The sequence below is a fragment of the Scomber japonicus genome, chromosome 6, assembly GCF_027409825.1.
Source record: "Scomber japonicus isolate fScoJap1 chromosome 6, fScoJap1.pri, whole genome shotgun sequence".
NCBI classification, from domain to species: domain Eukaryota; kingdom Metazoa; phylum Chordata; class Actinopteri; order Scombriformes; family Scombridae; genus Scomber; species Scomber japonicus.
The window spans coordinates 12,848,113-12,861,866 of NC_070583.1; the positions used below are offsets into that span (position 1 = coordinate 12,848,113).

Genomic DNA, 13,754 nt, shown 5'->3' on the forward strand with positions numbered 1-13,754 from the left:
TAAATAATTTATATCTCAACCTTAACATCTGGTTTTATGTTTCCTTTCCCTAGTATTGTATCAAATTAATCTCTATACTTTGTCGTTCAAAAGGTGTTGGAGTCTCAAAATATTCAATCAGAAATCACCAGGAGTCATCCGGATGAATGCAGTAGTTTTATTGCCGGCAGCAAAACCAGTAACCAAAACATACACAGACCATACACTTTTAATTTTGCTGACCTCCGTGGGAAAGTGTCAACTGCCCCACAGCTGAGTGATTTCAGGCCGAGTGAATTCAGGCCGGGAATTTGACGCCATTACAGGCCACCCTTTTCATGCAGACTTCTAATTTTGTATTCTAACCCTATTTATTGATATAACAGTTAAAAGAAAGTTGGGAGTGACCAATAAGTTCCCAAATGTTATAGCAATGGGTGAACCTTCAAAAATAATCCACTGACATGTGTAGGCCTACTTTGAAATAAATTAAACAGAGCTATATGCAGGCCTATTTCAGTCCTCCCTGTGTATGTGGAAAATTAATAAAATGAAAAGTAAAGACTATTAATGACAGCAAACTGCACACTAACGTTAACTGATCGTCTCCTCTCTCTCAGCGGGGGCGGAGCTGAACCTTCAGTGTACAGCTGAGACACAGACAGGCAGTTGTCAACAACTTAATTTAGTAATTTAACAACACAATCCCTATGAAAGAAGAATCCAAATGGCGAATAATACTGCTGTAAAGGATGTGACTGAATGATACAAATAAAAGCTATAACCTTCTTGACTGACCTGCCCTCCTGGTGAACATGTCACTTATTTTACAGTATTTAGCTGCATCAGTGGCAAAAAGTGGCATTTTCTTCTGTCCCTCCATTTCTCACAACTTGAATAACAGGGCAGATGTAAGACAGCGGACCTGTAATATTTTTAATTGCTGTGCGTTGTCGAGTGGCGGGATTACCTAAGCCAGATAAATGGATTTGATTGGTCCGGGCAACTCATTCTTACTCACTATATTGTTGTTGGTGAAGTTAACTGTTCGAGTCAGGGCGCGCAGGTGGTCAAGTGGTTAGAGCGCATGCCATATACGCAGCCGACCGCGGTTCGAATCCCGATCGGAGGTCCTTTGCTGCATGTCACCCCCCCCTCTCTCCCATGTTTCCTGTCGGTCTACTGTTAAGTAAAGGCGTCTATGCCAACAAAATATTTAAAAAAAAAAAAAAAACTGTTCAAGTCAGGCCAAAACGACCATCAGGCCACCGGGAATTGTCCTGGTGCTCTCGATGTGCAGTCCGCCTGTGCTCCCACCAGCAGAGGGAGCAGAAGCAGAACAGGCACCTGTGTTTCATCTAAAGCAAAACAATAAAACCTGTGCAGAACTGGTTCATTAATTGGCCTTAGATATATAAATATATATATATCTAAATATATATTTGGGTTTGGGTTTACATGCAGATTAGCTTTAGGGTTAAGTGGTGGTTGGAGAGAACCATTTTAGCAGTTTGTGCTGTTCTTTTTAGCATGGCAGTTCATTGATTATGGCAATCCATCATGGTCCAAGTTTGACATAGAGTTCTAAATTATAGTCACATGAATAGGGGTGGGATGATTATTAGATGCAACACAATGCAGACAGATTCACAAAACTCAAGAATTAATTTTCTAAATATAAGTTAATAACATGATGGTGACAGAATGACAAAGGTGGAACTTAGCTGTGTGGGCAATGCAGCAGCTGGATAGTCTATAGCGTGCACATCCTAGGATTCATCTTGTGTTCATCTTCAAAAAAAGAAGTGGTTGCAATCATTTGTTTTTTATTTAATGACTAAATAATAACCTTTGTGAGCCTGAAGTATGCTGTAGAGAGGATGCTGATTGTAACATTTCAGTTACAGTTTTATAGTTGATATATTTTGAATATTTAGCTCATTATTCTCACAGATAATTTTTCCTTCATTTAAGACAGAAATTTGTGTAAAACATGTTATATATAAATGTTAAAAATGTCTATATGTACGTGGTCAGTTTATCCAAATAATGCCTGTTTTGTAAATCTGCTGCAATGCTTTCGGACATGTGAAAAGCCAGCCGGTCACCTGAGAGAGAAACTGTTGAATGAACTGATCTGTGCAGCTCTTTGGTGTTTTACCGCTAGCTCTAATGTGTAGCATTTTGATATATGATGTAGTGTATGTGATGGTCTGAATGTAAAGTGAAGCTTCATGTTTTTTACCGGACAGAACAACAGTGCTACTGGTAGGCTGTGTGTGCACAAATCAGCTTTACACAAATATAAATGTAGTATTTTATAAGCGTCCTCTGGCGACTCCAGTGCATCATCAGATTATTTTACAGTTGCAGCCGTGCCTCGTGTATCAATTCCATATTGGGAATCTACATAGTTACTTTCTCGCCTGAAAAAATATTAAATGTTAATGAAGTGAATTATTGACAGCTCCAGAGCGAAAATGACTACTGTCTTAGTCACAGTGGAGTTGTGCTCTCAGCTACTGATCCACAGTCAGTGGTGTGGTGGGGCTGTGTGAGCTGAGGCTACTGACCTAGATAATCTGCATATTTTCGAAATATTTAGCTTTACACTTGGCGACCTATTTAAATTTAACACCAATTTAGATTTAACATTTAGATTTAGATTTGAAATTTACATTTATATTTAATATTTGGTTTTAGATTTGGTTTAATATTTAGATTTATTTTTAACATTTATATATAACATGTTGTTTTACACAAATTTCTGTCTTAAATGAATGAAAATTAGCTAAATGTGAAGAAAGTGAGCTAAATATTCAAAATATATCAGCTATAAAACAATCAGCGCCCCATACTCCACTGCTGGAGACATGGGGCCCCATCTTGCGGTTGGCACACAGTGGATAGCAAGCGCAATGCATGAGTCTTTGTTAACAGAGGGTGAACACTGTGACAAATGACCTGCCATGAATGTGTGAATGATCCAGGCCTATATACATTTTACACTTCTCAAATGTCAAGCATGATTTAAAATATGCATTGACATGTTTAGCCACTAGTAAGATAAAACAGTTCATGGATAACAGCATTTTCTCTGAACGTGTACATTTGTGGAACAAAAAAACATACAGACATACTTCGTATCTTCCTTTGGTGTCCCTTTGTTGTCAGCTTTGGCTCCTGAAAGTCCATTTTCTGTATTGTCATTCCCTGAGGAGCTCACCAGGCACTCTTTACTACAGGGAATAGAGAAGCCAAAGGTTAAAACATACACTGATAAAATGAGGAACATGGGAGTGATCAACACTGTATAAACTGTACAAACTGCAAGACATTCACATAACACACAAAGCCTCAAACAATAACCTAGTGTTACACATGAATTCAAAATAATATTTTTTTCACTGAAAAACATCAGAGAAGTTCATATGAACATGTTTCCACTTGTCATCATATACGTTTGACAGAAGTAAATGCCAAACTAAACTCCAATTGAGTGACTTTTGTCACCTCCAATAATAAAAAAAAAAAGAAGGAATCATTATTATGTAACACTGTCATCCATTTCTCTTAACTAGATGTCTACTTTGTATCATGACAACTGTGATAGATCAAGGTGTGAGCCAGACTGGGCTTGAACTCTGGACCTTTATTTAAACCCCCTCTTTTTCAAAAAGCATATTGCTAAATAATAATAATATTAATACATAAGTGGATCACCATATAAGGGTGTCAGAGTTACAAATGTTGGAAGTAGCCTAATATATTCTGTACCGAGCATATTACTGCCTATAAACAATATGGCAACATTTCCTTAGTTTACCCATTTATCACCATCTTCAGGAATGTACTCACTGTGTGAACCACCAAGGCCTTTATCACCATTACAATGATAACTAAGCCAATGACTCCACCCAGCACTGAGACAATGATGACTGTCAAAGTATTGTCAACCACTCTCACTGAAAAGAGGGAAGAGATGGAAATATGTTGGTAGGGAGAAAGACAAGCACAGAAAGAAATAGAGAAAGCTTCTTTGTCTGTGTGAGGGTATAACCACAGTCAAAGGACTGGATTAGTTCAATTTAAGTATTGTTGGGTGCCAGGTGTATTCAAATGAGTGCATGTGTCACATACTGTGGTCCACCACTGTAAGAGTCAATGTAGCACTGTGGTTGCGATCTTTCTCTTTTGGGTTTCTGGCAAAGCATCTATATTCTCCTTCATCTTCAAAGGTGATGTTCCACAGCAGGATGGAGATGTTTTTCTTCTTTGAGGAGCCAACAAACTGCACACGTTCATGGTGCACTTTGCAACTTGGTTCCTTTATGTCATCAGGAATCTTCCCCTCGCACAACTAAACACATGCATGTACACAGAAACAGGTAGTGAGGTACATATGCATGTGACTATCAACCTAGAAAAGTAAAATATATGTTATTTTAAAAAAATGTTATGCAGTCTGTAAATGTTGCTTCTGCTTGCTTGCTTGCTTGCTTGCATGTGTGTGTGTGTGTGTGTGTGTGTACGCTGTACCTTGATCATGGTTCCATTGCGCTTATAGTGCCAGTCGAAGTAAAGGTTTTTAATGCCAACACAGGAGGCAAATGTGCAAGGTAGCAGAACTGTGGAGCCATTCATTGCTTCAATTGAGGACACTTTCCCTGTGGACACCTCCAATCCACCAACACTCCATACACCTGAACAGAGGAGAGATTGAGATAAGACAAACATGACACAATAGCACAGAAAACACACACCACTGTAAAGAGAGGAGTGAAGTACAAATGTAGTATATAACATATACAGGCCAAACACAACATGCTGTAGATAGATGTCAACAGGTATTATCAAAGTGCAAGATACATTGCCAGAAAATCATTGGGTAAACATGAAAATGATGTAATTTATTAGTATTCCACGTATTGTACTGTCCTCTATATTGTTGATGAATATGTTATCTATGTGAGTTGCACAGTGGGAAGTTATTCTGATTGGTCTTGTGATTCTGGGATATAGTGTCATACTGTACATATTGTTATAGAAGTTTTCTATCATTTTGTGTTTATTTGTATTCAGCAGATCAATATTAAAGTCCACACAGATGAAAATGTATCTTTTACTCCTGCTGGAAAAGGTCTCCTCCATCCAATATTTGAACATTTCTATATTGGATCCAGGCGCTCTGTATATACAGCTAATGATCACATTCTTAGCCTTTTCCTTGATAACCTCGAAATACATTCCAGCACATTATCGACCACTGCTGTCATATCACTGAGTACTCTAAATTTCAAGTTTCTGTCCACATATATGGCAACTCTTCCTCCACCTTTATTTTGTCTGCTCACATATCTCAATTTATAACCCTCCATTTCAAAGTCTGTTCCTTTATCTGTGGTGATTCAAGTTTCAGATGGCAATGATGTTGAAAGGTGAGAACTGATAATATTCCCTGATGTGATTGAAATTGCACACAGACTCCGGCTATTGAAATGAATAATGGACAGTTTATCGACAGCCTTAATGTTCTGATTGTACTGACCATTAGTGTAATAGCAACAACTGTTATTGATGGAGGAGAAAAAGTTATTATCTGGGTCTATTTCATATTCCAAGTCATGAGTGTTGTGATCAGTGTATTCAAAGTGTTTTAGCTCCAGCTGGTCATGGCTGTTATCTCCAGATATAACAGAGTGATTACTTCCATTGTGTATCCTGGTTGTGTGTTTTGAGGAATGACTCATACCTTGCAGTCCAGTTTATAATAATCACTGATACCTATCCAGCTCTTCCATATCCCGGCTGGTGTAGGCTATTACTGTCATTTCTCCGTGACAGAGGGTGGCATGCCTTTATGGTGTTCAAATCCACTGTTGATCTGTCATCTTGCTATATGGTATATTGTCTGGCTTTTGAAAACAAATTCCATGCGGGACAATAAAGATGATCTGTCTGTCTGTACAATAAGTAACACCAACCATTTCACTCTGCTGGCATTTTGTGACCTCAGCTACTTCTATGTAGCCTAAGTATTTGTAACTAGTGGTAAAAGATGAAAAAAAGAGGGGAGTCAGATTTTTTCAGGTTATATTTTACATCTGTGACTCCCCTCTTATCAAAAATGCAAGATGTAACACCAACCATTTTCACTCTACTGGCATACTTTGACCTCTCTGCTACTTGTGAATCTGTGGTTCTATCTGTGTTCAACGCATAGACTGTATAAGAAAGGTTCGACGTCATAGGCTGCATGTGAGTGGCGTGCACACGCAATTAGTCTTAATACTCGAGCCTGTCTTGAATTAATTTGATTGCGTGAACGTGGATTAGCCTTTGCGGAACCGCTTCAGCCTGATCTCATTTGTTAGGCTCATTCAAGTCAGGTGTTCGACAATAAACTCCACTTTTCTGAGCTTGCTTTATGGGACGGACCCCGCCTTTCTGACTGTCACCGCTGCCTCACTCCATTCACTCTCTACCTCGCTCGACCGCAGTGTCAGTCGATCCGGTGTTTCGGTTTAACTGGTGACCATGTTAAGTGGTGACTGTCTCTTACAAGCTACGTACCTTCTGAACACACTTTAACTTAGCGTAACCTAGATAGTAAATACAGATTAGTATGTACTTAAAAATGATTAAACAACTACGAGCTTTTAAGAGAACACCTACGTGAAAGCCACCATTTAACACGGTTACCAATGAAACTGGAACACCGGCTCTGTGATTTCCTCTTCCTCTGTAGCTGCTTACTGGCGGGGCGACTCTGTCCCTCCGTTCAGTGTGCGGACCTTTAGCATAGAAATGCGAGGCGGAATAAAGTAGCAACCGGAGAGCAGCGACAAGAATTGACAGCAAACTATAACAGAAGCTAACGTTAGCCTCTCGTCCTCTGCTCTGTCTCAGCAGGAGCGGAGCTGAGTCCTCCCTGTGCATCAGAGACTGAGACACAGTTAGCCTGGCACACACTTCTTACAGCACCATCCGTACGGTACGGAATAACATTACACATCAAAACAAAAGATGGCGCCAGTGCGTTGATGGCATCAGTTTTCAATCTATTGTTCAGGTTTCATTCAATATATTCAGTCATTCCAATATTCAAACATTCATTCTATATTTTCAAACATTCATTCTTCTCACCCTATCTCTAAGGGAGAGCCCTTAAAAATAGGATGAGAAGCTCGGTCATCTAGGAGGAGCTCGGAGTGGACCCGCTGTTCCTCCACGTTGAGAGGAGCCAGATGAGGTGGCTCGGGCATCTAGTTAGGATGCCTCCCTGGTGAGGTGTTCAGGGCACGTCCCACCGGTAGGACACCCCGGGGCCCGGGGAAGACCCAGGACACGGTGGAGGAACTATGTCTCTCGGCTAGCTGGGAATGCCTCGGGATCCCCCGAGAAGAGCTGGACGAAGTGGCTGGGGAGAGGGAAGTCTGGGCTTCCCTGCTTAGGCTGCTGCCCCCGTGACCCGACCCCGGATAAGCGGTAGAAGATGGGTGGATGGATGAATCATTCCATATATTTAGGTTTCATTCCATATATTCAAATATTAATTCCATATATTCAAACATTCATTCCATATTTTCAGGTTTTATTCCATATATTCAAGTTTCATTCCATATATTCAGGCTAATATATTCAGACATTTCATTCATTCCATATATTCAGGTTTCATTCCATATATTCGAACATTCATTCCATATATTATTTGGTTAATTTCCTAAATGGCATGCCGTAATGTATACAAATAAATATATACACACACATTTATAGATATATATAATTAGATAGATAGACAGATAAATAGATACATTTAAACACTTTTGCCTCACACAAATAGGAAAGATAGAGGAGGAATTATTTTCCTCCATAACAATAAATACATTGAATGTTTTGGCTCATTTGTTTAATTGGGTTCCTTTTGTATAGTTTCAGGACTTGGTAAAAATCTTATGTTTCAGGTCATATTTATGCAGAAATAGAGAAAGTGATGAAGCACTGTATACACACCTTTGTGTGGGTATGGATGTAATATACCCTGTGATGACAACCTTATGTGACTGTATGATACTTTTGGATGAGAAAGTCAAACAGGGTCAATCATGAAATTTGATTTCTTTAAGAAATTATATTTATGTAACATGTTGAAATATTGAATGTATTTGATTCAGATCCTTATCTGCTCGATTAAAAGAAAAGATATTTGGACCAACCTTTTTTCATAATTGTATGAATTTTTCTCCCTTGTGCACATTATTAAGCACATGCATGAAGAATCATTGAGACTGCCAGTCACTGATCCCGCTCAGAAACCTGATAGTCAATATGACTAAGTTCAGTAAACCACCCACCCTGACTGGCATTAAAAACTGAAACGAGAGCACAAGAGGGAGCACAAGAGGGAAGAACATGTTATAATATAGACAAATACGGGGAAGAGTGAGGCATGACAAAAGATATAGAGTGAAGTATAACTCACCGAGAAGCAAAGCAATTGCCAGACCAGCATGAAGTAGATCCCCTGATCTCAGCCGTCCAGAAACAATCAAATCAGTGCTGTCCACTGATGCCATGATACCACCTGTCTGTCTGTCTGAGTTTTGGTTTGTCTCTCTGTATATACAGAAATTTGTGTTTTCATCAGTCTGTGTTCCTGTCTGCCAGAGTTGAATCTATGCAAATATATGTGTATGTGTGTTTGTCTTATGTGTCTAATGAGCAAGGTGGGGCACTGAGCTGTACAGCTGAAGGAAGAGTGAAGTCCTACTCTCAGTCCCTCCCTCTTCTCTCCTCCTCTGCACTCTATCCTGACAATGAACAGAAGGAGGAAGTGCAAAGAGTGCAAGATGAACCCGCTCTCAGTGCTCTCTCCCTTCTAGTTGTTCTCTTTGTTGCATCTCAACAGTCCAGGAAGGTAAAAGAAAAGACAGATGACAATTGTGGCAGTTGAATGAAGAGAAGTAAGTAAGTATTTTTCACTATTTTCTGACATTTTATGGACAAAACATTTAATCAATGAATCAAGGCAGTAAATGGTAAATTAACTGGTAGACAATGCAACATGTGACGAGATGCCCCACTTAGAGGAATCACCGCCCAAAAAGCCTGTGTGAACCACTGGTCTAACCAATTCATTGACTTTTATAGTAATAATTTTTATAGTAAGTTTATCAATGACTTAAAAAGACATCAGTGATTATGATTTCAATTCCAGGAAAATTGTGTTGCAATATCAGTGGATCTCAAATAAAATGTACCCCAAGTAGGTCTGTGACCTGTGTGAAATCCTAAAATATGTAATTATCAAAATTCATGCCATCTGTCATGCACAGCATGACGTGACATGACATGGCAACTGAATTGGGAGAATAATGAAAAAGTTCATTGGTAAAGCATATAAGAATAAGTTTATGTATGTTTATTGATTGATATCCTACAGTATTGCTATCAACCTATTCCTACTCTTCTTTGTCTTCGTTGTTTCCCTGTAGCTTATTTGTCACTGCAATGTATTGTATCTATGTATCAATCTATTGTAACATAACATGTACAGTGCTGCACTCGTCATCCTGCTTTAAATTGAATGGATGAAGTAACATACTTTAAAGAGACAGACAGACGTAACAGTGTTCTGGGAATTTCAATCAACATTTTATTTCCATTATGTTTTTGTTTTTTTAACAAGTCCAAAGTTTGAGGTGCATAGTCATGAAAGGAGCATGAGCAATATCACAAACACAGACAAACAGCTGCACATTCAGAAGAAAGTTGATCCAGGGAAGCTGTGGTTGCAGATTTGATGTGCTTGTGTGTTTGTGTGTGTATGTGTGTGTGTGTGTGCATGTGTGTGTGTGATGAATGGACTAGGCTGACATAGGCAACATATTGGAATTTGCTGCAAGATTTTTACTTGTACATTTTTTAATATAAAACACTATAATTTGAATAATGTCAGTGGCTTGGATAGCTGTAAATATAAATGTTCATCGTCTCAAAATTCTCACAATGAAAACAGTTGTGTTGTGCTAAAATAAGAACATATTGCTCCTATTTCAACAGAATTTTTTATCATTCCCTTGGGTCAAAATTGTAGTGAAACTAACGATTCTGTTGAACTACACTGGCATATGATCAGTGATTTGATCTTTTTATCTGAGTGGAATGTGGGAAGCAGAGAGCAGACGTCAGACTCTTGGCTTGGCAGTGTGAGTTTCAGCTGCTAGAAATATAGAAGTAGTACAGAGCAATATAATATACAATTTAGTATTGAAATGCCATTAATACAATAATAAATAGTAATATAACATACTGTTGTAGTATAAGTGTACTTTATGAGTTGTGTGTCATTGTAATAGTGTAATAACAACAGCAGACATGAGACTCCTGGATTGGCAGTATGAGTTTCAGCCGCTCTGGCAGTAAGAGAAATACTAACTCTAAGGAATCATAGTGGTCAATCAGAACTCCAGAGACTTCATTATTTTAGTGAATAATGTTACAATAACACTAAAACTCTAACTCTCTGTAACTATTTTATTCTCACTATAGCTGTAATTTGGGAGGGATTTGATAAAAAATCCATGATTTGTATAGATTGTTGCATGTATCCTTTTCCTTGTAGATTTAGTGTAAACTTACACATGTGCACAACTCCTTATTAAATGTAGATAAAATACCAAATGGGCACAGGGAATAAAATTAAGTGTATTTATAAACAGTCTAACTCTGAACACGATCTAAAGCAACTATCAACAATTTCAACACCATGTATAATAATATATATTGCTCCAACAGTGAAAATTCTATCAATGATTTTATCACTTGGTTGCATAAAGTTATGGTCTCTGCTTTAGGTCTAATTGATTTGTTTCATCATGCAGTCATTTCAATTTGAAGCAACATGCAACAAGTGCATGTTGAACTAAGATTTTTCATCAGCTTCAACTAGAGGGAAGATCATCAGTCATGTGGAGTGGTGGTTTTTTACCACTGGGTGGCAGTCACACTACATTTACTGTGCTGTATTGCCCCACTGCACAGGAGCATCCTTCACTGTATACACAAACTCAGTACTGCAGCAATCACAGCAACCTGTTACCGACCTCAAGACTCATGTAATGTTTATGATAGATACTTGTTGTATAGAGACAAGGTTGGTCAGAATCTAGGGGCTTATGTGAGAAAACAACAATCACATTTATAAAAGTTAAAATAAAGCAGCCAATGCTCTTTTGGGTTTCAGAATCCTGTACTATTTCATTGTTGTGCTGTATGAAAGGTAAATAGATTGCGTCTATACATTACATCAGATCGTATTATTTTATGTGGCAGTCATAAACCTGGCCTTCATCACTACAGAACAGCACTTTTACATCTTCCTTGCATAAGTGTTTTCTGTTTCACTGACCATGTAGATATGAATAGAGTTTTACACTTTGTAAGTAGTTTTACTTCAGGGATAAAATGTATATTGGCAGAGCAAGTTAGAGAGTAAAGGGAGCCTCCTGACTCTGTTAGTGGCAAGTTGAATTCCAGAGAACATAAACAAGTCAGAGATCATAGAAAAAAATACTTTGGACAAATCAATAGGAACTGTGGCCACAAATCGACTTTTTTGTGAGGGTTATGTCTCACTATCCCTACATGAAACCACCTATGTGTCATGCTATACCATGAGCAAAGGTATGGGTTAGGGAAAGTACATTAAAAGACAGATTTACTCCACAATATTGCTTTTCCCTACAGGAAGACTTTGGATATATGTTCCCTTTATAGAGGGATCTCCACATGATTGACAAGGAATCAATTACTTTTTTTTGTACAGCGCCTCCTTATGTCCATAACATTCACGGTTTTACAACACAACAAGGATACTGTATCACTGTAACACTGCACAGTTCATACAATGTTAGCAGTTATTACAGTTTACTCACAATAGTACATCACAAATCAATCACTACTTCAGTTCTATGAAGGTAGATCCATCTTGATCCCATTTATACTCAGTGATAAAATTCCAGTTGAGTGATTTTCAATTGGAGTGACACAATTTGCACCAGGTTGTTCCCCTTCTTGGGTTTTTCATATTTCTTAATCATCAGCATTACAGTATATCTGTATAGTGATTGCTTGAACCAATTCAAATATATCGAAGATATATTATTTCCAGATGGCATTCAAGTGTAAATGCATCCATTTCTCAGAGCCACTCATGAGAACCAAAAGTCCTCTCAATGCATGACATCAAACAAGGTTGCCCATCAGGATCGGCTCCAAAGCAGAAATGGCAAATCACAAATGTAGAGACCTACATGATGAGACTGTAATAATGTTTGCTATGGCTGCAACAAGGGTTGCTGTTATAGTAAATACAGAACAATACAATGTATTTATGAAAGTAGAAACAACACAGGACCTTGGTTCTCTTGAATGGCATTTTGTGTCTAAATGCAGTCAGATTTCAATAATTTTCTTTGGATGCTATCATGAGCAAATTGGCCACCATGTACACAAGAACATTAATATTAGGACATTTTCATAAATGTTGCTATAGCCAGACCCGAAATCTATTCTTATATCAGTATATTTTAAGAATAGGTTTGAATATTCCATTACAGAAATGGGTTATTAGAAATGTTCCCGTAGATTTGCCCTTGGCCAGTAAAATGAAGAGGTCAGAGGTGTTTTATAATGTTGCTTGGAGCTCTAGTTTTCTTGATAGATCTTCTAACTGCTCTGTGAATTTTATGCCAAGCCTAAATGGGACCTAATTGATCCAATGCAGATAAATCTGTCTAATGTAAGTATATGAACAGAATGTCAGTACATTAGTCCATCTGCAATACATTAGTACAGTGTTGATTCATACATTGGTACAATGAACAGTGCCTTGGACAGAGTTTCCATCACAGCCAGTCCAGACACATCTATAAAGTGCCTTATAACACATTATTGCATAAGCTGTTGTCTGTCTTATTGCTTCCATTGAAAGCAAGAAGGGAAATGCACTCTGTTATAAGAGAGCGGCAGGCTGACAGAAATGAACAGTTAGAAAAATAAAATAAAATCTTGCCACAGAGTTCCATTGTTCCAGTGAGACAACACTGCAATGATGTTGTCCTGTACTCAGTTAAACCTGACAAACACAATGTGAACATGTTTTTTGATAACCATAATATTATCTTATAAAATATTGATGACTTAAATGATTTCCTGTTTTGTGCAGCCACTCTGAACAGTGGTAAAGTGCTGTATTGTTTGTATGCAAGGCCAGTGTACTACACTCTGGTATTAAAGTGGCTCTTAGTATGTGAGTACACGTGTAGGCGTGTGTGTACGTGTGTATGTTTGTGTGTAACTTTCAGCTGTCACAACTATCCAAGCTATGTGTGAGGGTGTGGCAGGTCATAACTGCCAGCTTCACAGAAGTGACCTCTTGTACTAAGAGTCACATAGTAAGCAGGGTTTAGTTTCTAATGGACATTGTAGCACTAAGTTCATCCCTGTTCGATTTTCTGAGGATGAAGTAAAGAAGTGATATAAAGACTTCTGAACATTTTTTCTCTACTAAAGAAAACGTGATTACTTCTTCAAAGTTGTATAATATGAGCACATTCTAACATGTAAATATAGATTTAACTTTTTTGTTAATGTACTCTCAACACCTCAAAACTCCCACCAAACTTTGAAAGACCTGTTCATCTAAACATTTTAGTGCTAAGATGCTAGTTATATTCACAAACCCCAAACAATCTTCTTAGATACAGTCATAG

General features: G+C 38.1%; 1 protein-coding gene across 1 annotated transcript; it reads right to left on the reverse strand.

The window, feature by feature from the left end:
- Positions 1-595: 595 nt before the first annotated feature.
- LOC128359826 (sodium channel subunit beta-4-like) lies at positions 596-8,614 on the reverse strand. The gene is made up of 6 exons (XM_053320149.1): positions 8,462-8,614; positions 4,519-4,682; positions 4,120-4,339; positions 3,806-3,944; positions 3,120-3,218; positions 596-629 (listed from the first exon to the last, which is right to left on the reverse strand). Exons 1-6 carry the CDS (start codon positions 8,553-8,555, stop codon positions 596-598), a joined length of 750 nt encoding a protein of 249 aa, XP_053176124.1. The 5' UTR covers positions 8,556-8,614.
- Between the last annotated feature and the right edge of the window lie 5,140 nt (positions 8,615-13,754).

What these genes read in the sequence shown, in the direction of transcription:
- LOC128359826 (XM_053320149.1), bottom strand. Translation starts at nt 8,555, where the DNA reads ATGGCATCAGTGGACAGCACTGATTTGATTGTTTCTGGACGGCTGAGA. An exon ending in TCTTACAGTGGTGGACCACA is followed by an intron (nt 3,945 to 4,119) that starts GTATGTGACACA and finishes CCCTCTTTTCAG; the next exon opens with TGAGAGTGGTTGACAATACT. An exon ending in ACACCAAAGGAAGATACGAA is followed by an intron (nt 630 to 3,119) that starts GTATGTCTGTAT and finishes TCTGTGTCTCAG; the next exon opens with CTGTACACTGAAGGTTCAGC.